The sequence below is a fragment of the Ceratotherium simum genome, chromosome X, assembly GCF_057802395.1.
Source record: "Ceratotherium simum simum isolate JZ-2026a chromosome X, ASM5780239v1, whole genome shotgun sequence".
NCBI classification, from domain to species: Eukaryota; Metazoa; Chordata; class Mammalia; order Perissodactyla; family Rhinocerotidae; genus Ceratotherium; species Ceratotherium simum.
Genome location: NC_141940.1, coordinates 70,124,160 through 70,151,978, shown reverse-complemented (window position 1 = coordinate 70,151,978; position 27,819 = coordinate 70,124,160). Strand labels below are relative to the sequence as shown.

Below are 27,819 nucleotides of genomic sequence, written 5' to 3'. Positions count from 1 at the left end.
AAAGAGTTCATTGGAAATCCCAACCATATCTGTGTTAGAGCTGGTCATGTTAATCATTGCTTTCTTAGAACATTAACTATAATTTCAAAGGCTAAATTAGAATGGATACACAAATGGATGCAGAGACCATACAAGTTGTATTCTGAGCTAGAGGTTAAATGATACATTAATGCATTTCATGTGGTATTAAAATATGAAGAGTAGTGTTAATACCTCTGAGACGTTAGAGAGGGCACGACCATTTGAAATTTATATGAAGGCTTCACTTGATTATATTATTATGTGTTTCATTTTTTCTTCTTCCTAAACACAGACAGATCATGAGAAACAGCAGGACATTAGGGAAACCAAAATCCTGCAATGAAATATCATTTTTGAAAAGGACATTCAGCAACAAATCTAGAAAGCTATTCTTTCTATTCTCTTTCAACTGCTCTGCTTAAGCAAGCCTTACCACCAAAGTTTTATCATGAAGGGAAGTCAGCTGGGAGAACAACTGGCTCAACCAAGGCTTCACTTAATCAATTCTTAATTATTCTGTAGTTGAAAATTTGATTCCCAGATTACCAATAACTAAACTTTCTTCTTCCTCTGGATTTTAGACCTCTGGTCATTTTGCTTCTCCCCTCCCCCCACCAGTGGGTTACAGTGAGATAAAAGAAAGGGTAAGTAACCAATTTTCATATGTTAATGAATCTGGTTGGTGAATAGGAAGGTGAAATGGGACTTATTTATTTATAGATTTCATGTATTTCTGAGAATTCCTGATCACCATGAAGTTAGCTAATAGTTCATTGTTTTAGTGCTAGTTATTTATTGTTGCATAAATGAGTGCTAGGTGTTGCATTAGAAGAAAAATAATCAGAAGAAAGGAACATGCATGGCCTGAAAACTTAAAGCTAAATTAAGGAGCCAAACATGGGAAAAATCAGAAACTTTCAGGACTGTGAACTGTTGAGATACTCCCTTTACAGAAGAAGTTTGCTGATCATTGGACTAAACCATTTGAGATTTCTTCCAATTCTGATATTCTATACAACTATGAAATTATTACTTTAATAAATTATTAATTTACAATATCATCCTATGTATAAATTTGCAGCTTATAATTCATGCAGTGGCTTTTCTTTATAGACAAACTGGCATCAATATTACTTGTGGAAAAAGGGTTCGTTCTTCATGTTTCATGACTACAGTTAAGGGCAGCATCTGTAGAGGTTTTTTTTAAATCATCATCATCAAAAATGTTTTAAGTGTGGTAAATGAACCTTTGGAAATAGCAGTTGGAGACTCCTATAATTAAAACCAGAAGAAAAAACTGCTTGAGGATACTGATTTCTTACTTCAATGGCATGACTTCTTGGAATACAGAAATAAAACAGTAGCAATGTACTACAAGGTCAGCATATGTACAAAACACATTTTGCGTTGTGAACCACATGACGACACAGGCTATAGTCAATATACTTACCCCATACCCACTAGCAGTAACTCCCTATTTCCCCACAACACACTCCTATCCCTAGGCAACCACAAATCTACCTTCTATCTCTATAGAGTTGCATGTTCTAGAATGGAAGCATACAATATGTGGGAAGCATCCATAGGTAACATGGATTAGTACTTCATTCTTTTTTATTGTCGAATAATATTCCATGGTATGGATACAAAAGATTTTATTTATCCATTCATCAGTTGATGGACATTTGGGTTATTTACACTTTTTGGCTATTATGAATGATGTTACTATGTATGCTCATGTATAAGTTGTTGTGTGGACATATGTTTTCAATTCTCTTGGGTATTATATCTAGGAGTGGAACTTCTGGGTCATATGGTAACTCCGTGTTTAACTTTTTGAGGAACTGTCAGACTGTTTTCCAAAGCAGCTGCACCATTTTACATTCTCACCAGCAATGTATGAGGGTTCCAATTTCTCCACATCCTTGCCAACATTCTTATTTTCTGTCCTTCTGATTATAGCCATCCTATGAGTGTGAAGTGCTCTCTCTCTGTGGTTTTGATTTGCATTTCCCTAATGGCTAATGATGTTGAGAATCTTTTCATGTGCTTACTGGACATTTGTATACCTTCTTTGGAAAATTTCTATTCAGATTTCCTGCCCATTTTTAAATTGGGTTATTAGTTTTTTCATTATTGAGTTGTAATTATATTTACATATTCTGGATACAGTCTTGTACCAGATACCTGATTTGTAAATATATTCTCTCCCGTTCTAAGGGTTTTACTTTCTTGACAGTATCATTTGAAGCACAAAAGTTGTTAACTTTGATGATGTTCAATTTATCTATTTTCTCTTGTGGTGCTTGTGCTGTTGACGTCACATCCAAGAAACCATTGCCTAACCCAAGGTCATGAAGATTTACTGTTTTCTTCTAAGAATTTTATAGTTTTAGCTCTTACATTTAGGTTTATGATCTGCTTTGAGTCAATTTTTACATATGATGTGAAGGAGTTTACCTTCATTTTTTTGCATGCAGATATCCAGTTGTCCCAGCGCCATTTGTTGAAGACAATCTTCTTTCCCCATTGAATCATCTTGGCACCCTTTGTTAGAAATCAACTGACCATAAATGTAACGGTTTACTTCTGGACTGATTATATGTCCATCCTTATGCCAGCACCATACATATCTTGATTACTGCAGCTTTGGGGTAAGTTTTGCAATTGAAAAGTTAGAGTCCTCCAACTTTGTTTTTATTGCCTATTTGCCCTGGCTAGAATCTCCAGTACAACAGCAAATAGAAGCAGTAAGAGCAAACATTCTTGTCTCATTCTTGATGTTAGGAAGACATCATTCAGTCTTTCACCATTAACTATGTTAACTCTGAGTTTTCCATAGATGGCTTTTATCAGGTTGAGGCAGCTTCCATGCAAACCCAGTTTATTAAGCATCTTTATCACGAAAGGGTGTTGGATTTTGTCAAATGATTTTTCTGCATCGATTGAAATGATCATATGGTTTTTATCCTTTATTCTATTACTATAGTGTATTACATTGATTTTTGGCTGTTACATTAATCTTGCATTCCTGGAATAAATCCCACTTGGCTATGCTGTACAGTCCTTCCAAAATGTTGCTGGGGTCAGTTTGCTAGTGTTTTGTTGAGGATTTCTGTATCTATATACATAAGGGATATTGCTCTGCAGTTTTCTTGTGATGTCTTTGGTTTGGGTATCAGGATAATACTGGTCTCATACAATGAGTTGGGAAGAATTCTCTCTTCTTTTTTTTTGGAAAAGTTTGTGAAGTATTGGTATTAATTCTTTAAATGTCTGTGAGAATTCAGTAGTGAATCTAGGCCTTGGCTTCTCTTTGTGGGTAGTTTTTGGATTAGTAATTTAATCTCTTTACTTGTTACAGATATACTTGGTTTGGCTATTTCTTCTTAGGTCAGTTTCAGCAGTTTGTATCTTTCTAAGAATTTGTCCATTTCATCTAAGTTATCTAATTTGTTGGCATACAGTTGTTCATAGTCTTTTACACTCTTTTTTGCTTCTGTAAGACTTGTAGTGATATCTTCCCCTTCATTATTTTACTAATTTGAGTCTTCACTATTTTGTTACTGATCAGTCTAGTTAGAAGATTTAACAATTTTGTTGATCTTTCCAAAGAACCGACTTGTGGTTTTGTTAATGTTCTCTATTGATTTTACATTCTCTATTTAACTAATTTATGCCCTAATCTATTAGATTCTAATCTAATCTAATCTATTCCACTAATTTATGCTGTACTTGTTATTTCTTTCCTTCTGCTCGCTTTGGGTTCAGTTTTCTCTTTTCTTAGTTTTTTTTTTTTTTTGCTGAGGAAGATTAGCTCTGAGCTAACATCTTTTGCCAATCTTCCTCATTTTCTTTTTTCTTGAGGAAGGTTAGCCCTGAGCTAACATCTGTACCAGTCTTCCTCTACTTTATATGCAGGTTGCTGCCACAGCGTGGGTGATGAGTGGTGTAGGTCCACACCCAGGATCTGAACCCACGAACCTGGCCACTGAAGCGGAATGCACCGAACTTAACCACTATGCCACAGGGCCAGCCCCTTCTTTTTCTAATTTTATTTTTTGTGAGGAAGATTGGTCCTGAGCTAACGTGTCCATTTTCCTCTATTTTGTACATGGGATGCCACCACATCATGGCTTGATGAGGGGTGTGTAGGTCCACACTCGAGATTTGAACCTGGGAACACTGGGTACCAAAGTGGAGCACATGAACTTAACCACTATGTCACCAGGCCGCCCACTTTTTCTAGTTTCTTAAGGCAAATGGTTAGGTTATTGATTTGAGATGTTCCTTCTCTCTGAATATAGGCATTTACAGCTATAAACTTCCCTCTAATGCCAGCTTTTGCTGCATCCCATACGTTTTTGCTGTGTTTTCATTTTCATTCATCTCAAAGTATTTTATAGTTTCTGTTGTGATTTCTCCTTTGACCCATATTTAAATGTGTTGTTTAACTTCCTCTTGAAGTCCTCAAGTTTTCCTCCCCTTTACTCATTTCTAATGTCATTTTTATTGTGGTCAGAGAACATTCTTTGTATGATTTCAATCTTTTTAAATTTATTGAGGCTTATTTTATGGCCTAACATATAGTCTATCCTGAAGAATGTTCCATGTGCACTGAGCTCAATGTGTATCCTGCTGTTCAAGTCTTCTATTTCCTTGTTGATCTGCCTAGTTGTTCTATCCATTATTATTATTTTTTCTTTTTTGAGGAAGATCAGCCCTGAGCTAACATCCATGCCAATCCTCTTCTTTTTGCTAAGGAAGACCAGCTATGAGCTAACATCTACGGCCAATCCTCCTTTTTTTTTTTTCCCCAAAGCCCCAGCAGATAGTTGTATGTCATAGTTGCACATCCTTCTAGTTGCTGTACGTGAGACGCCGCCTCAGCATGGCTGGAGAAGCGGTTTGTCAGTGTGCGCCTGGGATCCGAACCTGGGCCGCCAGTAGCGGAGCGCGTGCACTTAACCGCTAAGCCATGGGGCCGGCCTATGTTCTATCCATTATTGAAAGTGGGGCCCTGAAATCTCTCACTATTATTGTTGAATTGTCTATTTCTCCCTTCAATTCTGTCAGTTTTTGTTTCATCTATTTTGATAGGTTCTTAGGTGAATATGTTTAAAATTGTTATACCTTTCTGACAGATTGCATCTTTTTTTTTTAAATTTTTTGTTTATTGCAGTAACATTGGTTTATAACATTGTAAAAATTTCAGGTGTACATCATTATACTTCTATTTCTGCATAGACTGTGAAATGTCCCTTATCTTTAGTAACACTGATTTGTTTTAAAGTTTATCTTGCCTGATATTAGTGTAGACATTCCAACTCCTTTTGGGTTGGTGCTTGCATGGTGTATATATATATATATTTTTTTTCCATCCTTTTACTTTCAATCTATTTGTATCTTTGAATCTGAAGAGCTTCTCTTATAGACAGCATATCTGTTGGATTAAGTTGTATCTTGGTTTTTTTATTCAATCTGACAATCTCTGCCTTTTTATTTAATTAATTCATATTTAATGTTGTTACTGATATGGCTGGGTATACATCTTCCATTTTATTTTTTTCCATGCCTCATGTCTTCTTTTTCTATTCCTTTTTTATTGCCTTATTTTGTATTAAGTGGATATGTTTCAGTGTAACATTTTGATCCTTTTAATCTTTTAAGTATCTTTTTTTGTGTGTGTGAGGAAGATCAGCCCTGTGCTAACATCTGTCAATCCTCATTTTTTATTTTTTGCTGAGGAAGACTGGCCCTGGGCTGACATCCCTGCCCATCTTCCTCCACTTTATATCGGAGGCCACCACATGGTTTTCCAAGTGGTGCATCGGCGCGTGCCCAGGATCCGAACCGGCGAACCCCGGGCCGCCACAGTGGAGCACGCGCACTTAACCGCTTGCGCCACCAGGCCGGCCCTTAAGTATCTTTTTTAAGAGTTATTTTCTTAGTGGTTGTTCTAGGGATTTCAATATATATCCTAACTTACCAGAATTTACTTCATATTTACACTGATTAGTTCCAGTGAAATCCAGAAACTTTACTCCTATATAGCTCCTTTCCATCCCACCTTTTCATACTGTTACTGTTATACATATGACATCTATATATGTTACAAACCCAACAATACAGTTATAATTATTACTTTATGTGATCTTGTATCTTTTAAAATAGCTGAGAGGAGAACAGGTATACATATTCATAGTTTGTTACATTAACCATCTCATACACCATTTCTGGCTCTCCTCATCTTTTCTTGTGGATTCTAGATAACACCTGGTATCATTTCCTTACTCTAAGACAGCTTTGTTTCCACCCCCAAGAAAATAATAATACACATATTGTTTCATGTAGTTGCCTTCTAACTCAAGAGAAGTTTTTAAGTCTTTTAAGAGAAGAAAAAAGAAAGATGTAATTATACTGTCTTTTATAAGTACCTATATGAGTGCCTTTACTGGTGCTCTTTGCCTTTTTGTGTGGATCTGAATTACTGTCTAGTGTCACTTGCTTTTTGCCTAATTTCCTTGGTATTTCTTGTAATACGGGTCTACTAGTAATGGATTTTCCTTTTATTTATCTGGTAACATCTTTATTTCACCTTCATTTCTGAATGATAGTTTTGGACATAATATTCTTGGTTGATACTTTTAATTTCAGCAATTTGAATATGTCATCCTTCTGTCTTCTGGCTTTCACTGTTCCTGATGAAACTTCACCTGTTAATCATATTGGGGTTTCCTTGTATCTGATGAGTCATTTTTTCTGATGGATTTCATGATTTCCCCTTTATCTTTAGTTTTCAACATTTGATTATCAAGTGTCTGTGTTTGGATCTCTGTGTTTACCTTACTTGGTGTTTGTTGAGCTTCTTTGATATGCAGATTAATTTTTTTAAATCAAATTTAGATGTTTCCATCCATCTCTTTGGATATTTCTTTTCTGTTCCTTTCCTCTCCTCTGTACTCCCATTGTGCATATATTGGTATGCTTAACAGTGTCCCACATTTCTCTGAGCTTATTTGTCTTCATTATTTTTTCTCTCTGTTGTTCAGATTGCATAATCTCTACTGATCTATCTTCAAGTTCACTGATTCTTTCTTCAGTGTCCTCAAATATACTATTGAGCTCTTCTAGTGAATTTCTCATTTCTGTTATTGTACTTCTCAACTCCAGAATCTCCATTTGGTTCTTTGTTTTTATAATTTCTATTTCATCACTGACAAATTTTTGTCTGCTACATCCACCATTGGGCCCTTTCTAAGGCAGTGTTTATTGCCTGCTTTTTTCCCCTGTATGGGTGACACTTTTCTGTTTCTTTGCACGTCTTATAATTTTTTGGTATAAACTGAACATTTTATATAGTATCTTATAGCAAGTCTGGATAATGATCCTCCTCCTTGGGGGAGTGTTATTTGCTTGGTTATTTATTTCCCCTGCAGCATGCAGCCTGTTATCTCTATCTTTTAGTCTAGCTACCTGAGAGTTGCCCCTGGGTTTGCATAAGGCACTTATTGGTCAGTAAGATTTTTCCCCGTTACCACTGGATATGTGTGTGCTTGAAGGCTGCTATCATAATTCAGGGAGTTTACTTTAGACCCATGTTCAGCCAGAGACTAGCTTGGAGGTTCCTTCTCTGTTCTGAGAGGGCACAGCCTTGAATGTACACATACTCTTACAGATTGCAAGGGATGAGTGTGATTTTATCTTTAAGCCTGTGTTCCTAGGCGTCACTTCTGGGTCAGAGCAACTTATTGTTCAGTCAGTGTTTGGTCAAGTTCCTTGTGCCAGTGAAGCTTTTGCCCTGTGTTGATGGGTCTGCATGTATTGGGAAATGCTTTTAAATCTGTCCCAAGTTCTGTTCTGATTGTCCTGAGTGGGTGTAGCCCAGCACATGCACACAGCTTTTCAATCCTCAGAGTTGACAGTGCTCCCAGGAGGGCTCTTCTTGTCTCGCTCTTGGTTTCTCCCTGTTAAACTTCTGGTTGCTCTACTACTTTGCTTGTACCAGCTCCTCCTAACTGCTCTCCACTAAGCTCTCCATGGTTTTTGACAATGCCCTTAGGGATGGAGTTCTCCATGCTCTATTTCAAATGAAGCCAGTTCTCTCAGGCAGAGCTGTGAAATTCTTTGTCCTCATCACATGCCTTCCCCTTTGGAAAGAACCTCTGCACCACTGAACTGGAGTCGGGGGCAAGGGGCCCAGAGTGAAACCACACTCCATGAGTGGGCACTGGGGCATGGTGGCAGTCCCTGACATTCTCAGTTTTCCTCTACTTGAGTAAAACCTCCAACTTTTGAGTAAGCTGGGGTGGAAAAAGTCAGGGCCCTAGTATTCTCAGCTTGTACATGGAATACTGCTTCCATTCTAAGAGTGCAGGCTGGGTGGTCGAACGGATCTCCAGTCCACTTGGTTGTGCCTGCCTGGAATATTTTCTGCAACACAGGGTTGGGGGAATGAGAAATGCAGGCAGCTACCCCTGCCAGAGTGAAACTGTAGCCTCCGAGTGGGAGCTGGGGGAAGAGGGAGCCCTACCTCCTCACAACATCTTCATCACATCTGCCCAGAATAGAGCACCGAGGGTAGAGCTTCTATAACACAGACTTGGTGGGATGAGGGGTATGCAGGTAATTCCTCAAATGCCATAGACTCTTGCTGTTCTTACTGAGATTTAATAAGTTTTCTTGAATGAATGTTTCTCTAATTTCTATATGCCCTCTGAAAAATTTCTAGAGACTTTAAATGATTGTTTTTTTTAAAAAAATTTTTACCAGTTAAGTTGTTGTTTTGCTGGAGAGAGGGTCTATTGAGCTCCTCACTTCACCATTCTGGAAGTCTCACCCTTGAATATATTTTTGAACATAATTTCTGAGCAGAAATGTGGTCCAGCAAAAAGAGAAATAGACGGGGTGTCAGGAGCCAGCGTTTTCATCCCAACTTGGCCTCTAGCAAGCTCAGTGACTTCTCCTGAAGTTCAGTTTCCTCATTTGTAGAATGAGAAAATTGTATTAAAGGACTTCTAAATTCCTTCCAACTCTAAAATCCTATGATGTTATGAAATAGAAATGGAAAAGAAAGTCATCAGTGAAAAACATTCTACTGTAGCTGTGTGAGAACAGGAAATATGGAAACAATCTACTGCCTTTTTTTCACCAAAAATATTCCAACCTGTTTTTAATTGGTTGGAACTCTACCTAGCTAATCAAAATGCTAGTTTAAAACATGGTTTGCAGTCAACGTTTCCTTCCTAAAGGTTTCCTTCCTAATCATTAGAACTGAGAAATTGGGGGCAACAGAAAGTTGCCTTTCACTGATTGGTCTTCAAAAATATGACAGCTTAATGCTAAGTGAAAGCACTATAGTTTGCTACCATTTTACCCATATTATGAGCTCTGCAAACAATTACTTTCTCTCTGAGACAATTCCAAGTTTTCACCTTCTGCATAAGGTTGTAAGGTCGTACTTCCAAAGTGTCTATTAATCATCTGTACTTATTCTGAGTGTGTGAATGACAAAATATCAATTCTCCCTATGCATTGCAGAAAAGAGTTGCTTCAATGGGACACCCATTTCTAATCACAAAGACATATTTTTTATTCAGTAATGATTATTTGCACAGATTGCTATAACGATAAAATTTGGTAAAGGGCCTCCCTTGTTGAGTCATTTCGTCTTAACTAATCACTTTTAGCCAGCTTATCTGACTTCATATTGTCATTTATTATATTGTTTACACTCAAAATCTGTTTCCTCAAAGCAGGGAGAGAAGGGACCTTTCTATAATTTAAGAAAGTTGCCACTGCAAACGTACTTGAATGCTTTCAACTACTAACCCACAACACAATATCCTATGATAAAGTTACAAGGTAAGATAATTATGACTATATATTGGCAAAAGGTGCTACTCACTGACACATCCGACAGTTAGGAAGGATAGAAGTAAGATGGCAGTTTGGGCAAAGTGATCCAGAAACAAGGAATCATATAATCTTTAAATATCTTGCCTTTAAAAACAAAACATATTTTTAAACTAGCCATCTTCACAAACTGAGCTTTGTCAACATCTAAGGGAAAAGGCAAAATATTTATCTTAAGGTATATAAAAGGTACAAATCCCTGTAGAGGAAAAGTAAATGCATATTTTCAGTTTGTCCAAATGTTAAGGCCTCTTTCTGATTCTTACAAGTGACCCTCAGACTTGAGCTGTTCAAAAATTTCCACATGAGCCCATCTGCTCACCAAGATATTTCTATGTTAAAAACCTTCAGGAAGGCATCTGGCCCAGTTTTTATGATCCCAAATTACCTCGGTTTCAATTTAATTTTTGTAAACTGGGATTCCCTTAGGAAGAAAGTAAAATTTTCAATCTTTAAAATAAAGGGATATAAGAAATAAAACTGTATCATCTTGCTCCATTTTCAGAGCCCATGTCTCAAAACTATAGCTTATTCATCCTAATATATTAAAAAAATTACGTTGCAACACTGATTTAGAAATTTATATACTTTATCCTTTTGTGTGAGTATGTAATATTATGATGTAAAATTAGTACATTATAATAAATGCTCTTTTCTTGGCATTTCCTCTGAGTGAATCATCTTTCATTTTGATTTGCCCATTATTTCACTGTATAGAACCACCTTAATATGACAGAGTTAAGAGAAAAATATTTAAGACTTAGTTACAGCCCCTACAATAACTGTGTTTTTCAGGTAATTTAAGTTTTTCTTAGCTGAAAATACTGGTTAATGACCACAACGACCCAATGGTCTAGAGACCGCCTCCAACCATATGAAAAGAAAATAGCTTCAACTCTCTTAGTGGGGAAATCATCCCCACCCTAAAACCATTCCTATCCTTCCTTGACTAAATGTTTCCCATATCACAGAATCACTTACTTTGAATACCACTATTCACACTCAAAATGAATATTACTTCTTACCTGCTTGATTATGCAAGTAAATGAAATCTTTTCCATCAGCATCACTGGAAATGTATAGAAAGAATCAACAGAAGCAAAATTTCTATCTAGACTAACCACATTTCTAGTAATGCAGCTGATTTAATTCAAAGTGCCTTTTTTTCCTCAGAAAAGCAGTAATGTCTATTGCTTCACAGTAAGAAATGTCCAAGAAAAAAAAAACATTTTGCAGTTGATTATACATCTTAGTGTTAACTCCAACTTCAAAAGCAAGATCCTGCATCACTTACTCTGGTGTCAAAGACTGTGAAATACTAGCTTCAAGCTATTTATCAAATTGCCTTTATATAACAAAACTGGACACCCGAGTTGGGTAAGTTTAGATATCCACCTACCAATGACAACAATACAAAACCAAACAGAAAAAAACATTAGTCTCACCCATACCAAATTATCATTTAAAACACATTAAAACCATAAACCAATAAATACTTTAAAACATTTTCTGAGAAATAAAACCTCATTATATAGAGTTATGTGGCCAATCATGAGATACCAAGTTTTTCAAACTGAATGATTACTACCAAATAAATTAAAGCAAGTTCAAATTGGAAAAGAGAGGAGCATTCTAAGTGAACACATACCAACATTTTATTATTTCTAGCAGGCAAAACTTGATTATTTTGTTTGGGCTCCTCCTCGTTATGTCAAGCTTAAAGGAACTCATTAAATTACTGAAAAAAGAAGGGAAGAACTTGTAATAAAGTAATTCTGAAGTGTCAACACAGATTAGAGTCCTAATCATTTAAAGAGAATACATACGTAATCCTCTCCTATTTACCTAAAGGTCACTAACAATGCATTGGATGTTCCCTTATACATATGTGTGAGCATGTGCATGAACATATCCCATTTAGTTGTTTCCTTGTATAACTTCAGATAGTAAAAACAGTGCATTTAAGATGGAAATAGAAAAGACAATTAACTCCCTAAGCTTTTTAGATCACTCCCAGTATGGCAACTTTCAAATTATATCAGGGTTTTTAAGTCTTTAAAAAGAAATATATAAATTTTGGTCCAAAACAAAAGCAATACATCATTTTGGTGGAAAAATAAAATTCCCACCACTAGAAAATAGTTATAATGTTGGTTAGTGATGAAGAACATTCTACATACCAACATGAGAATTAAGGTTTTTCCTCCAAAAGGTATATAGTGGCAAATACTTTTAAAAATGTAAGTATACGTATTTATCATTGAATTATTTCAATGGGGGGGGTGGAGAGGAGAAACAATGAACCTACACTGTCTTCTTTTCTTTCTTTTTTTTAATTTTAAGAAACAGACACTTTCCATCTAAATTGTCAGCATAAGGGAGTTTTTAAAAACTACAAAAATTTGGAAACCAATCTGATTCATTTGGTTATGGATATCAAACGGCTATCAGGCTTCAAAAATGGAAATGGAGTAAAGTCAAAATAGTAACAAAAATTATGCTTTGAGCACAGCTAAGGCAGTAACAAGAAAATAATTTGGGGATAAATATAGATACATTAAAGAGATTGTGAAAGATGTAAAATTCAAATCCCCTTTCAAATAAATCTTATCTAAAAGAAGGATTGTAGAAAATGGGAATGTATGATTTTCTTTTAATAAAACAATTCTGCTTCAGTGCAAATGTGTAGTCAAAAAAAAAAAAAAAAAGAAAGGAAAAAAATGTCTCATGTGACTTAGCACGAACAGTTTCCACAGCCCTTCACACTGTTAACAATTTCTTCTTGTAGTTTCTTCCTTTCCTCCTCTTTGGACACATTTTCTTTCTTTGCATCCCATTTGGGATAAACATGGTTCTGCACACGGCTGCTCTGTGTATGCCACATTTCTGAATAGATACTGCCAGAGTTAGCAAGCAAACCCTGGTGGGTACCACGTTCAGCTATCTTACCCTAAAAAGCAAAAACAAGAGAAACATAGAGAAAGATTATATAACTAGCATAATAATTGAAAATATGTAATATTTTCTAACTAAATATGTTGAAGGATTTGCACTCATTAAAATACCTCTCCCAAGTTCTCATCCACAGTATAAGAGGGAAAAATCGAGGTAGGAATGTTTTCTTCACCGTAGAGCTATCAGTCCAGTGAACAAACAAAAATCTCTGAAATTCCATATACCGTAAACCATTTTGCATAGAAGAAATAAAATTTTAATGTTTTATTTTTCATTTTGAAGGGCAGAAAGGGTGAAAATTTTTTAAAGGTGATATTTTCTGTAATCAGTAAATGTTTAAATCAAAAACAGTTATTTATACAAGGATTTAAATGATTTAAAAATAATATCTTGAAATACTTATGTGTATTTTGAAATAAAAAAGATGTCTCCATGAAAAGTTTACTTCTTCCAATAGTTATTCTTATTAACAATAGCTATTAAACTTGACATTGCATAGATTTGGTATAGATTCCAATCTCTTATCCACAATTTGTCTCTTGACAGCTACTGTTAAATATGCTGGGAGACAAAAGGAATTTTGTCACTTTTACTGGTACTCCTGGTGATAGGACCTTTACAGATATACTCTTAAGCAAAATAACTGAAATTTGTCTGTGCCCACTTCTGAGTGGTTAATTGAAGGCTGCCCCCTTGATTGCTGGCTGGGCAGTCTAAGAAAGAACTATTTTGCTCAGCTATTTGAATTCCTCTGGATCTTGAAGAATGTAGCCCTCAACCTTGGTATATGTAGACCACGTCATAGGCACCGAAGTCCCCATGGATTATATATTTTATACTTTTCTATCTACCACTGTCAAAAACAAACAAAATAAAATCCTCAATGAAAACTTCATCAAAATCTATTAGAAAGAATGGAATTATTTTTGTGGAAACACCAATGAAATAAATCACACATAATTTATCCAGTAATAAAAATGTATAAAATATATTTTAAATTATTTTTATTTGTATTAAAGCACAAATACCTTAAAAATACCTTAAAAAGTCAAGTAATATTACAAAGCTTATAACAAAAAGAACAGTCTTTTGCCTCCTCCTTCTCCACTCTTGAGTATCTCCTTCCACTCCCCAAATTCATATCTACTTCTTCTGGTGTTTACATACATGTATATACATGTGCGTGCACACTTGTGTGTGTGTGTATATATATATTTGAAATTTAGCACTCTCATACTATTATACTATCCCACATTCCTCCTGTCTCATTCTTCATTCTCCTAATAACACTGGTTATATCACCACTGTTTAAGTTAATATTCAGTGTTTACCTTATTATGACTATGTAAGTATTACCTGTTGAGCCAAGTAGGTACTAGGATTTTATAGATATTTTCTCATATAATTTTTTATTCTTCTTGGACTTAGTAATTGCCTTGTTTTATCATGTGCTTAGTTTATGTCACTATTGGTAATTCTCTCTAAACTTTTTTCTAGAATTATAAAACTTGTGTGAACACTATTTTTTTCATAATGAACTACATTAGGTAATCTATTAGTTCAATTCTACCCCGCCCCCAGACCCTAGAGATATTCCTCTCACAGCTTTTAGGTTCTCTCTCTCTCTCTTTTTTTTTTTTTTTTGCTGAGGAAGATTCGCCCTCAGCTAACATCCATTGCCAATCTTCCTCTTTTTTTGCTTGAGGAAGATTAGCCCTGAGCTAACATTTGTGCCAATTTCCCTCTACTTTATGTACGGGTCACTGCCACAGCATGGCTGATGAGTGGTTTAGGTCTGTGCCTGGGATCTGAACCTGTGAACCTGGGCCGCCGAAGCGGAGTGTGCTGAACTTAACCACTAGGCCATGGGGCTGGCCCCTAGGTTCTTTTCTTTATCCTCAACTCTGAAATTTTATGATAATGTGACTTGGTGTGTTTTTATTTCCTTCCCATTCATTGTGGTGGGTACTTGGTAGGCCCTTTCAATCAGGAAACTCATGATCTGAAGTTCTGGACAATTTTGGGGTATTATTTCTCTGATAATTTCCTCCCCTTTTTCCTATCCTCTCTTTCTAGAACTAGTCAGATGTTGGATCTCTTAGGCTAATCCTCTAATTTTCTTATCTTTTGTCTATTTTCTCTCTCTTTTTGTTCTACTCTTTGGAGATTTCCTTGACTTTATTTCAGCAATGACATTTTTCATTTCCATAATCTCTTGTTCTCTGGTTGTTCCTTTATTTATTTACCACTCCCATTTTTAATTTTGAAATGTTGCAAGATTAATAACAATGAACACCTATACACGCTTCTCCTAGTTTAGCAACTGTTAATTTTTCCACATTTGCCTTCTCCTACTTCATCCTCTCTCTAATTTTTCATTCTTTTTTGCTAAATCATTTGAGAATGACTTGTGGACATCATTACATTTCACCCCAAAATATTTCATTAGCCTGTATCTCCTAAAAACAAGGACATTCTCCTACATAACTGAAATACAACTATATCACACCCAAGAAATTTATCTAACTTTTAGTCTATGTTCATATTTCATCAATTGTCCCAATAATGTCCTTTGTATATATTTTTTCCATCCAGAATCCAATCAGGATCTATACATTGAATTGGTAAGTTTACTACTCTGTGTGGGTGTGTGACATTGACATTTATTCTAAAATGTCCAGGCTTGTTTTTTAAAGAATGCCTTCAAGTTGTATTTGTCTAGTGGTTCCTGATTATTAGATCCAGGCTAAACATTTTTGGTAGAAACGCAATATAGGTAATGATGTGTCCTCAGTACATCACATCAGGAGGTACATGATGTCAATTTGCTCCACAATTAAGTTTGGTCACTAGGTTAAGGTAGTGTCTACCAGATTTCTCTATTTTAAAGGTACTTTTTCTCTTTGTAATTAATAAGTTATCTATGGGTTATACTTTCGAACTGTGTGAATATTCTATTCCCCAATAGTTTTTCACCATACGGATTTAGCAACCAATGATGATCCTTACCTGAATCAATTATTACAATGGTGGTTGTAAAATGTAATTTTCTAAATTTGTCATTCCTTCTACATGCGTTAATTGGCATTCTTTTTAAAAAAGAGCTTTCCCGTTCTCCAAGATAACTTTTCTTAAAGTATTATTATGGAATTATAGATTAGTTTTTTTATTCAATGTGTTGTAATTTATTAGTATCCTTATTCTTTATGATGTTCAAATTATCCCACATTTGGCCAGTGGGAACCCATTCAAAATAGTTCCTGTGTCCTTGTGATATGTCTTCCTTAGTTTCCCTACCCTAGATTTGGAATCAGTCATTTCTCCAAGGAGTCTTGGCTCCTTTTAGTGACGGATGGTATTTAGTATTTTTAGTGACGGAGAGTGCCCAAGATCTAGGTGTTAGTTATACTCATTGCTCCCGGGATTTCGTTGCTTCTAGGCCTTTCCACTGAACAGAGTTAGGAAATTTTTTTTTCCATCATGAATTCATATTGATAATTCTGTTCCAATATAACATCATACAGTTCCTCCTCTTCTTCTCCCATTCCATATTTTTATCTTTCTTCTCCCAAGTAAGACCTCTGTTTTCCAACAACATCAATATATTTACTCATATGCCCAGTCTTACAATAGACACAAAATAGTTTCAAAATAGCTACAAAATAGCTACTCCCACACTACTACCAACAACAGAGTTCAAATTTTCTTTGAGTTATTTTTGTCCTTATAATATATTCCACTAAGGGTAATTAATCAGAGTAATGTATTCAAAAGTTACTTGAATTAATTCTATTTTTCTTCTGCATGGTTATGTTATCAATTTGTTATGCAGTTATCTTCACTTCTTTTTGTTTGTATTCAATTTTTGTGTTTCCCCATTCTTGCTGATCTTTAAATTTTTGAATATATAAAAACATTAGCATGGTTCAAAAATCAAAATAATATAAAAAATATAATCAGGAAAGTCTTGTTCCCTCCCCTATCTCTTCTACCCCTTTTCTATCCCAACTCTGTAGGTAGCCAATTTCTTTAGTTTCTAGTTTATTCTCCCTGCGTTTCTTTTTGCAAAAATAAGTAAAAATACATATGTTCTTTTTCTCTCCATCCTCCTTGCAAAAGGTAGCATACTATATACTCTTTTGCATCTTTCTTTCTTTCATTTAACAACATATCCTGGAACTCATGCCATGTAAGTCTCCTTTATGTTTTTTCTTAACAGCACTTGTTCTTATTTTAGAAATGCTATATTTTCCATGACTTTTGATGATATTAATTATATTTTTTAAGTTTTCTTATGCTCTTTGCATTGTCTACATTTTCTACTGAGTTTCTTTTTTCTGCTTGTTTTGGAGGTCTTCCTTTACTATCCACTGACACTTAAGAATGGAGCATTAAAAAGCTGACTAGAAGCTCTGTGTGCATGGAAGTGGGCTTTTCAACTGTTGGGTTTCACTGTAGGATGATCATGTAGGTATCTGGTCATTTTGTTGGGGTATCCAAATACGAATATCTTTTTTTCTGGAGCTACTTTTTTTCTCCAGAGAGGAATTCTCCAATTATCTGCTGATGAGGGAAGGAGTGGTGACAGAAATAAACAACTGGTTGTCAAAGTTCTTGGAGCCAGTGGCAAAAGAGAGTCTCTGGTCTTATTCTTCTCTATGATTTGATTTCCAGTTAATCCTGCCCCTCTTTGTTAATGTGCTTGGTAGTTTTCTTGTGTCCAGAGCCTCTCTGACACAATTTATGGACACATAAACCTCAAGCCTTTTGCCAAGGCTGGGAAGGGGTAATCACCAGGCTTCAAGGGGTGAGAAAGGGCCTTGGGAACTCTTATTTCTTATGTAGATTTAACCTTAATACTACAAGAAACTGCTGACAGAACACATGAGGTCACATTAGTTTCACCAGAAAATGAAAATCTCTGATCTTCATAATCTAGCAATTATAGAATCATCAAATTATAAACATAGAGAGATTTCAGAGACAGGTGCTATGATCATTAATAAATTAGTTTCAATTATAATCCAAACCCCAAGTGGCAATGTTGTGATATAACTATATAGCTACTGTTAACCTCATGGCATGAAGCAGTTAAGCACATGCCTGCTAAAGTACTTGTAACATTTTATATTTATAAGAAAAGGCTCTATGTGCGTGACTACATACAATTAGAAAGTTTAGTTTAAAGCACAAAACAGCAGATTTCATTTCAGATTCTTGAGCATCAATGACATAATAAAGTATATTTACAAAATTTCCCATTTAAGAAATTCTGGTACAATCATAATGAAAAAATCACTTTATTATCTAATGAATGTAAGCATTTATGAACAAACCAACAAAAAGACCTAGGGTCTTAACTGTACAGGTAATTTGTAAAGGAAGTAACATATACACCACAGAACTGAACACCCTATAAGAAATTTTAGTGGTGTGAAAAATTCTCTCTCAATAACTCAATATAGAAAGTATGTGAGAATGCTGCTTCTCTCTTAACACCCAGTACTCACGCTTTCAAAATGATAAAGAAATGAAAGTTTATATATCATAAAGGAAAAATAATCATAGAGAAGGCTGAATGGGAGGTGAAAAACTGAACAACGTTAGAAATAATCAAGTAGTGTGAGGTGGGGAAAAGATGTCCTCACAGAGAGGAGAAAAGGAAAACTATTACAATTTTCAAATCTACCAATCACAATAGTGGTACTCTGATTTGTTCAGAACATTTAGACAGCACACTCTTATAGTAATTTCCTCAGAAGAGATAAAGCAGGCTGTCTTTTTTCTTACTTTCCCCATGAGGAAAAATATAAAATAAAAATGGCCATGTTTGAAACTGACCACTTTATTTTATGCTAATTTTCTTTTAGACATCAAGGGTATGTGCAAATATTACAAAAAAGAAAATAGAACACACAGTAAACACATTGAGCAAAGATTCTGTACAGAGCAAAAATGAATGCAGAAAAATTATTTTATATATATACCCTTTAAAATCTGCCTCTATCATATAAGGATTTAATGCTTTCCTGATCTAACTTTGCTTTTAATACTTTAATAAAGAGTGAGTTAATACAGTTTATTCCTGCTTGGAAGTGGCATTATTTCCTATCAAAAGGAGGTAAAAATGGAATCCTATCAGGATTCAATCTCATTCAAAGAACACAAATCCTGTTTATTTCTTTAGAAACAATATTTAAGTTGCTTGTGTTTGTAACAATTGCCAATATTCTTCAAATACTAAACTTAAAAGTTAAATCTCTTACCTGGTCCAAGACAATGATTTCATCTGCATCAACCACTGTTGATAATCTGTGTGCAATGAAAATAGAAGTTCTGTGTTTGACCGCATCCCTCATGGCACCAAGAATCGTCTGCAAGTTTGACAACAAGAAGAGTGGGAAGGAAAAAAATATTTATCTATTTGATACATATAAATTAAAATAACCATACATTTCTTAAAGGCACATATAAAATGCCAATTAATTTTGTATTATATAAACCTTATACTACTACCAAATATTTGACCTAATCTAATCACTAAGAGGAGGAGAAAATTGATCAAAAAGAGAAGGCAAATATGACCATATTATCATGGAAAATATTATCTTTAAGATAGGTAACACTTCTTTAAATTATAGTCTGGAGGAGGTAGATATTTTCTATACTTAAAGACAAACAAATAATAATGATGAATCCAGTGATATCAGGAGCATAGCCAGATATGATGTTTATCTGCCCAATGAGAGCAAAAATAAAATGAGGAGGTACTCAAGTGATAGGATGCAGAGAAATTCAAAAAATCAAGAGATAGGAGACTCAAAGTGTATACGAGCATTTGTTTTTCCTTAGTTCAAACTCAGAGGAGAGAAAGGGTGACAAAGACTAAAGTTATGTTTAAAGACTAAAGACTAAACTGTATGTTTAACTTGAGGAAACTTCATATTCAAAAGCATTCTGACTTCTTAATGCATTCCGGAAAGTACATTTTTGTTTACCGCCTGTAAAGTATGAGAGCTGTCTATATATTCAGCTATACTTGGAAACCTGGGTGTAAGTACAGCTAGCTAGATGGAAAGAGCAGTGTAGGGGAATGGGGACAATGGCTTCCTAGAGATATTTCTAAACACTGTGTTTATTAAAGGAATAAAATGTTAAGAGTAGATTGTTACCCAGGAAAAGAAGACCTTAAATTTTACAAGGGCAGACTGAAAACCAAGTGCAAGGCCAATTCTGAGAAAAAATATATTTTTGGGGACTCCTCTTCCTTACCCTCAAGAACTTAAACTCTGACATCCTACCGAGTGCCCTAGACTTTTTAAAAAGGTCCATTAAAATATACCAAATCTTCTGGTAATTCATTCCCTTCAGGGAGGGTCTCTGCTAGCTCTTAACGCTCTATGAGATATTAAAGCTATGTAACTCAAATAATGACTGTTAGGACTTTTAATTTGTGGTAAATGTGGATGACATAGTTTTAGGTATATAAAAGTTCTTGTAACCAGATTCCTACCCTGCCTGTGAATGGGGTCTGGTCCTGTGTAAGGTTCCCTTTAAATATAACAAATTCTCATGCTAAACAATTCACTTAGAAATTAAACTGTTTTAAACATATGGCAGATCAAATAATATGCTCTGAAATTTAATTCCATATGCAAATATTATGTTATACATGCTGTAAAGCCAAAATTAGGCCTCTCCTTCAATACTAGATTTTTACTTATAGTCAAGTAAAACATAGGTGAATGGAGGCAACTGACAAATCACATCTGTCTATTTTGAGTTCTAGATTAAGGGGATTTGCTCATGAAGTTATCACTGCTGTTAAGACTTTTGTATTTAATGCAAACATGTTGTTATGAAGTCTAATGTAGTTGCTGGGTAGTACCATGACTTCAGTGTCACAACATTTTGGTGTTTCACAATACTTGTGAAATGAATATAGATTGACAGCAGCACTGCAGGCTGTGTGTGCCTGACTTGCACCTCAGTAAGCTGCTCCATGATAAATGAACGGCTTTCTGGTATGTATTGTGTCACAATCATTTACACGATCTGTTTTAATGAGTGTTCAGTGGCAACAGCAAAAAGACTAAAACCTTCTTCCTTTTGTCAGCAGATGAGGCAATTCCTACAGCTCTATAAAATGCAAGGGTAATACAACAAGAGCATAAGATGTCACACAGTTCCAAAAGGAGACATGTTTGCAAATGGACTTAACAATGCGATAGTTCAATGCAACCTGGCATTCTTACTATTATCACTTGCTATATGGGGAAAAAAGGGCTAGGTATTTTGCTCTATGGTACCCCCAATTGAAGTTCATTCAAAATACAGAAGAATGTAACCATTTTACTGAAACTTTCAGGGAGAAAAGTTAAGCACTGGGAATTGAAGAGCTTTGTATTTTCATCATCATTTACCTCTTCAGTAATTGAATCTAATGATGAAGTGGCTTCATCATAGAGAATGACTGGGGGGTCCTTCAAAATGGCTCTTGCAATTGCTACTCTTTGCTTTTCTCCTCCTGGTAAAGAAAAATTTTAGTTTAAGAAAGGATAAATAAAGACATACTTTATGTTTTTAGTATTTTCATTGATTACAACCATCAAGTAATACCTTCAACATTTACCTCTACTCCTGACCACTGTTCATTTTACTCAATTGTAAGAGTCTAAGTTCATAGATAACATCCTTTGACAAATTATATTCCCTGGAACATAAATGTAAATCTGGCTTCTCACTTCATGGCAGGCAAAAAGAATGAGGAGGGGAGGTAACAACTTTGATTCCACAATTATTCTTCTCACCAGAAATATGCTCATTACATATGTTACTTTATATGTACTTTATATTACTTCCCAATGAATAGCAATTCACAAAAATTTCAATATTAGAGAATCAACAAAGCCAAAAATAAATTCAGTATCTGAAACCTGAAAACTTACAGACATGTAACTATAAATATCTAAATTTATCTCTTAACATAAAAAAGTATTCAGCCAGTATACTCAAGGATTTTTTTTTAACAGAAAGCTATTTTCACAGTACTTTTCAGTGTTAAGGGTACATTCTAGATACCCCTTATTTCACCTTAGTTATTTGCTATAGATCTCTAGCATAGTACAATTTTAAAACAGAAAGGAAACAGAGGCCCAGAAAGGTTAAGTGATTTGCTCTAGGTAACAAAGCAAGTTCCAGCAGACTCTCGACTAGACCTGGCAAACTCCCAGTCCAATGCTCTTCCTATCACAATGTGCAAGCCCACATTTATTCCTAAATACACTCTAGTGAAAATAAAGTAATCTGTTTCTTCTCTAGGACTTTTGTAGGTCTAAGGTCATCAATCTTACATAGAACTATGGTTGGAAGTATAGAAGATGGTTCTTTGATGAATATGCCCCTTTTGGCTTCTTTTCTTGTCCATTATCCATTAACTTATAAAAGTCTGAAAAAACTTACATTTTTCAGCTTCGGTAACCTCTTCAGGAAACAAGCTCCATCTGTTGATTATCTGGTACACCAAGTATTTCATTTTTATTTGCTCTGCAATTATTATCTTCAACATATAAAGGGGACTCCTTATGTCTATTAGTGAATAACTTCATGTTCATGCTATTCACACTCCTCCCCATTTCATAAGATCAAATTCTCCTATCAAAGCAGGCACCACGCCAGAACTATCTGCTTACCCACCTAGCAACTCAGCAGCAGAAAGCTCCTACAAGAAGCAGATACTCAGAGGAAGAACTAGTTTTGACATACCTCCCAAATTTCAAGTGGAAACCAACCCAGTTTCAATTCTATTCGATAGAATTTGGAACTTGGAGAAGAAACATTTGTTTGTTCTCTATCATAATTATTAGCATAGATGTTAAATAATAATTGCTCGTTTTAGAGGTCTGGTTATAAGGCAATGGGTATTAGGTAAGAATAAAATTTCTTTAGCCATTCCTACCCCCAAAGGCATGCAGAGAGGGAAAAAATGGAAAATGGAATGCAGCATAGCTATCTGATGCAAAGTCATGTGTTGAGAGGGCTAGTCTATGCTATGTGATGAACTGGGGATCTCTAGAATTACCCAAATGGACAAATAATCTGGGGGTGGGTTAGTTAATTGGAAACTACTCCTATTAAGAGCAATGGTAAAGTATAAAGGTAGAATGGAATGATGCAGGCATCTTATACTACCAGGTAATGACCAAATAACTACTACAAACCAACTTCACTTGAAAATAATCTTTGCTTAACATTTTCTAAACCTGTATCAAAACAGTCTAATAGACTGCAAATTCCTTGAGAGCAGGTCCATTTATGTTTCACCTTTTAAAATCTCAAATAATTTAGCAGAGTAGCTTGCACACAGTCTATACCTAATCAATGTTATGAATAAATGAAGCCAGTGTGTAAAGAGGAGGAATGGGGATTCATTCAAGTTCATGCAGAGTATTCTTCATTCTCTTTTTGCCTTACCCCCATCCATAGTCTATACATTTCCTCCCCAAACTAAGCTACAATAAAGAATAAATGTAAAGGATATAGTATGTTTGTATGAGTTACATTAATACTTTCAGGCATTAGATATCGTTATACTTTCGGAATTCACATAATTTGGGGCAAAGAAACATTTTTATGGATCCTCCAAAAAATTCACAGTCATTTTAGGATAATTCATTAATAAATCTAGCAATATCATAATTAAACACTTAAATAGAAATGTACAAACCCCAAAATTTACTTTACCACTGAACCAATGACATAAAAATAAAGTTGGCTGTAAGGAAAATATAGTAGTTAAGTATATCAAGCATAAGGAGGTCTCAAGTATTGATAACATCCCATAATGATCTAGGAAATTATGATGAGATGCACTATTTACTGTTGAATTACTTCTCCCTACTCTTACTACTTTCCCAGGTGAATAATGATCTTGGCTTTCCTTTAATATTAGGATTATGGATAATAAGCTAACAATAATCTGAGCAGACATCAGTAACTTACTATTAAGCACTTACAATATTTGCAGCTGCAAGTGAAAAAAAAGACTTGTGTGACTTTAGAACAGTTACTTCTAGTATGTTGAACAGTTTACAGTGATGGATAGGACACTGGGGACCTTGTCTAAAGCAACCAGATGAGAACTAGGTTTGTACTTTGTCACTATATTTTTTAGAAAATGGCTTGGACATATTAAAGTTTGAAGGAAGTATCCAAATGGGGGTGGGTCTAAAATCTTTGATTACCTGAAAGCTTGAGTCCTCGTTCCCCTACTTGGGTGTCATATCCATGTGGCATTCGAAGAATTGCATCATGGAGTCCAGCTAATTTTGCCACTTCATATACTTCCTCAGGTGAAGCATTGATATTTCCATATAAGAGGTTGTAGTAAATGGTATTATGGAAGAGGACAGCATCCTAGAGTAGATTTATATATACATACATATATATGTATGTCCATTATAAAAAATTCAAACAAGAGTAAAGACATAAAGGCATAAGAAGATAACATGATAACTCCTTTTATCACCCCCCTCATCCCTGCAATCCCATTTCCCTTCCCAGAGCTAATCACCATGAACAATTTGTTGTGTATCATTTCAGACTTTTTTCGATGCATTTATATGCCTAAACATATACTGTTTTTTCCAACACGAGTGGGGCCATACTATATATATTATTTTGCAAATTGCTTCTTTCACTTAACATATCCTGGAGATTGTTCATGTCAGTAAGAGAAACCTGCCTCATTCTTTTTAACAGTTGTATGATACTAAGGATGTATCATAATTTATTTATCCATTCCTCTATTGTACTTTAATGATGTACATTAATGTAGTTTCCAAATTTTTGCTACTACAATCAATGCTGGGATAAAATATCATTGTATATATGACTTTATGCACCTGTGTGTTTCTGTAAGAAGGATTCCTAGAAGTAGACTGATGAGTTAAAAGGTAAGCATATGTTTATCCTTTGATAGTATTACCCATTGTCTTCCAAAAAATGCTGCAACATATACATGCCAACCAATACTGTATGAGGGTGCCAGGTCTCCATCCTCAGCAACTTGATATTAATAAGGTTTAGTTATTGCTACTTTTAGAAGTAAAATGTGCTTTTTGTTTAAATTAGCATTTCCCTAATTACTAATGAGGTTGAATATGTTTTCATATGTTTCTTAGAAGCTTTTAAATTGGACTTAAAGAAAACAAAGAATTTATGCATCATAGATTTCTTTTTTGGAGAAAGTTCACTGCACGCATTCATTTGATATTTCAACTTATTCTGATATGGCACACTAAAGCTAGTTTACTTAAAGTGAGCATCCATCTCCCACTTTTCTTTCAGTCTCCAAATGGTTGAAAGGTACTAGTTTCAACTATTAGTTCACATTAACCAGGATACTAATTAATTAAGATCTTCTTCAACATCATAATCAGCCCCATAGTTTCAGATATTATTTAAAATACTATTTTAATCATTTATATACCTACTATTAACATAAATTTTTCTTGCACTGAGAGGGTACTTAAACCCAATGAGATTAAAGTTCTATAAAGAGAAAATACTTATTTTTTAAATATTTTATATTCAGAAAAAAGTTAACAAACAAATGCTAACTGGAAACTTTAAAAATAGAAAAAAAAGGTAAAATAAAAATTAATTAAATAATTCATTATCCCACCATCCAGCAATAACTACTATTAACATTTTGGTGTATTTTCTCCTATCTCTTTTCTCTACTTATATGTATTCATTTAATATTATAACATTGGGATATTATATTTCGTTTTGTATCTTCTTTTTCAAAAAACTTTTTATCTGAGTATTTTTCCATGATACTCAATATTCTTTACAAATACAATATTTATAAATGGCTGTATGACATTTGATCCTATGATGATAATTTAACCATTTACTTATCGTTGGATATTTATATTGTTTACAACTTCTGCTCTTATAAATAATGCTGTAATGAACATCTTTGCATATAAAAATCTGTTTATTTCCTTACTAAAACGTCCTAGAGGCAGAATTATTGGAATAAAGGGCATGACTATTTTTCAGGCTCTTGATACATACTACCAATTTGCTTGTCAGGAAAGATGTATACTTCCACTGGCAAAACAACAGACTGGCCATTTCACACAGTCTTGCCCAAACTAGATATTATGAATTTTAAAATCCTTGCCAATCTGACAGGTGAAAAATGGTATCCCATTGTTGATTTAATTTATATTGCTCAGACCTCCAGTGAGGATGACCACATTTTCTTTAGTTTATTAACCATACATATTTTCCCTTAGTGAATAAGATGTTCTATTTTTCAAAAGGACGAGGGTAATTGTTACATAGCCCAAGAGAATGGCAGGAATCTAGTTACAAGGATGATGACACTGAGCCCTAAGTAGGCACAGCCCAGAATTCAGTTCACTTGATACACAGTTTAGGTCAGTGTTTCCCAACATATAGTCTACAAATCATCTATATCAGAATCACCTAGGAGGCACATTTAAAAATGCAGGTTTCTGGGCTCCAAACTGCCCTCTTAAACCAGAATTAAAGTGCGTGAAAGAGAGTTGGAATTTCAATAATCTCCCTAGGTACTTCATGCACACTAACATTTGGGATTCCCAGTGAAAGGGAGGACAGGATACAGTGGCATGTGTCAGATCACTTGGGGACTTTTTACAAGCTACATATCCCTGTCTGATCCCTTTCTACAGTTCTTCCAGGGATTTGATTCTGATTCTAGGCTGCAACTAATTCCCAGGTCTCTCTATTGGCTTTCACCATAAGAAAAACTCACATCCTATAAGGCTATCTTCTTGTCTTCTCAGATCTTACTCTGAATTTATTTTTCCCCCTAAAGTCATTCAGCAAATACTTGTTAAATGCTTACTATGGGTCAGGCACTGTGCTTGATACTGAGGGGTTAGTGGTGAACAAGGCATACAAACTTGAAGTTAGCAGCCAAACTGCTTTGTAATTTTTATAAATTTACTATGTCAAAAACGATTCAAAATTGCAATAATAGTTTTCATTTACTGAACATTTACGTGATGGACATTGTACTTGGTGCTTTACACATATTATCTCTAATCCATAATAATTCTATCCTATAAGAGAAATGGTATCCTTATTTTATAGATGAGGAAACTTGAGGCCCAAGACCACAGAACTTATAAAGGTTAGAGCTGGGGTTAGAATCCAGTTCTGTTTGAATCCAATCTGGGCTCTTTCCTCTATATTATACTATCTTTCTAAGGCTTAAAAAAGCTTTCCATCATGCAGATTTTCCACTCATGTTTTTTAAGTCTTTTTGGTAACAGAATTTGACCTGCAGGGCCTAACACTTTAATTAGCATATATTGACTCCTTGGATTCAAATTATTCTAGTAAAAGACCCACCAACCCAATAAATCTTCCCCCAAATAGGTTTTTTCCTTTTTTAAATACCTGAGGTACCACTCCCACTGCCTTCCGAAGGCTTTCCAGACTCACATCTTGTATATTTTGACCAGCAAGGTAAATGTTACCCTTTTGAGGCTCGTAGAAGCGAAACAACAGCCTCACTATTGTGCTTTTCCTGAAATTGGAGACAAGGAAAAGTTATTTAGCTCCTACTGGCATTAGGGAACCCCTGTTTTAAACCACAGTAATCATTTTCTTATGATAAAGAAAAAATATTACATTGGGAATCATCAAGCAACGATGCAGAATTTTAAAAATAACTAAATTACCCACCCTGACCCACTACCTCCTACAATGGCCACTTTCTTTCCTGCAGGGACTTCAAAAGATATTCCACTAAGGACTTTCTGCCCCTCAATGTATTCAAAATGCACATTATCAAAGGCCACCGTAGCTGTCTGTGGTGTGATCTGAAGGGGAGATACCATCGCTTTGTCCTAGTAGGGAAGAGAA

The 27,819-nt window shown here is 35.0% G+C and overlaps 1 protein-coding gene across 2 annotated transcripts in view; it reads right to left on the bottom strand.

Annotated features, from left to right (window-relative positions):
• Positions 1-11,268: 11,268 nt before the first annotated feature.
• ABCB7 (ATP binding cassette subfamily B member 7) overlaps positions 11,269-27,819 on the bottom strand; it is a 125,487-nt gene continuing 108,936 nt past the window's right edge. For both annotated transcript variants that reach the window (XM_004442186.3, XM_087426646.1), the window contains 6 exons: positions 27,640-27,803; positions 27,352-27,481; positions 24,135-24,306; positions 21,315-21,418; positions 19,158-19,265; positions 11,269-12,886 (listed from right to left, as the gene is read on the bottom strand). In XM_004442186.3, coding sequence (XP_004442243.1) covers positions 12,671-12,886; positions 19,158-19,265; positions 21,315-21,418; positions 24,135-24,306; positions 27,352-27,481; positions 27,640-27,803 — 894 coding nt within the window. In that variant the 3' untranslated portion in view covers positions 11,269-12,670. The remainder of the gene's footprint in view (positions 12,887-19,157; positions 19,266-21,314; positions 21,419-24,134; positions 24,307-27,351; positions 27,482-27,639; positions 27,804-27,819) is intronic.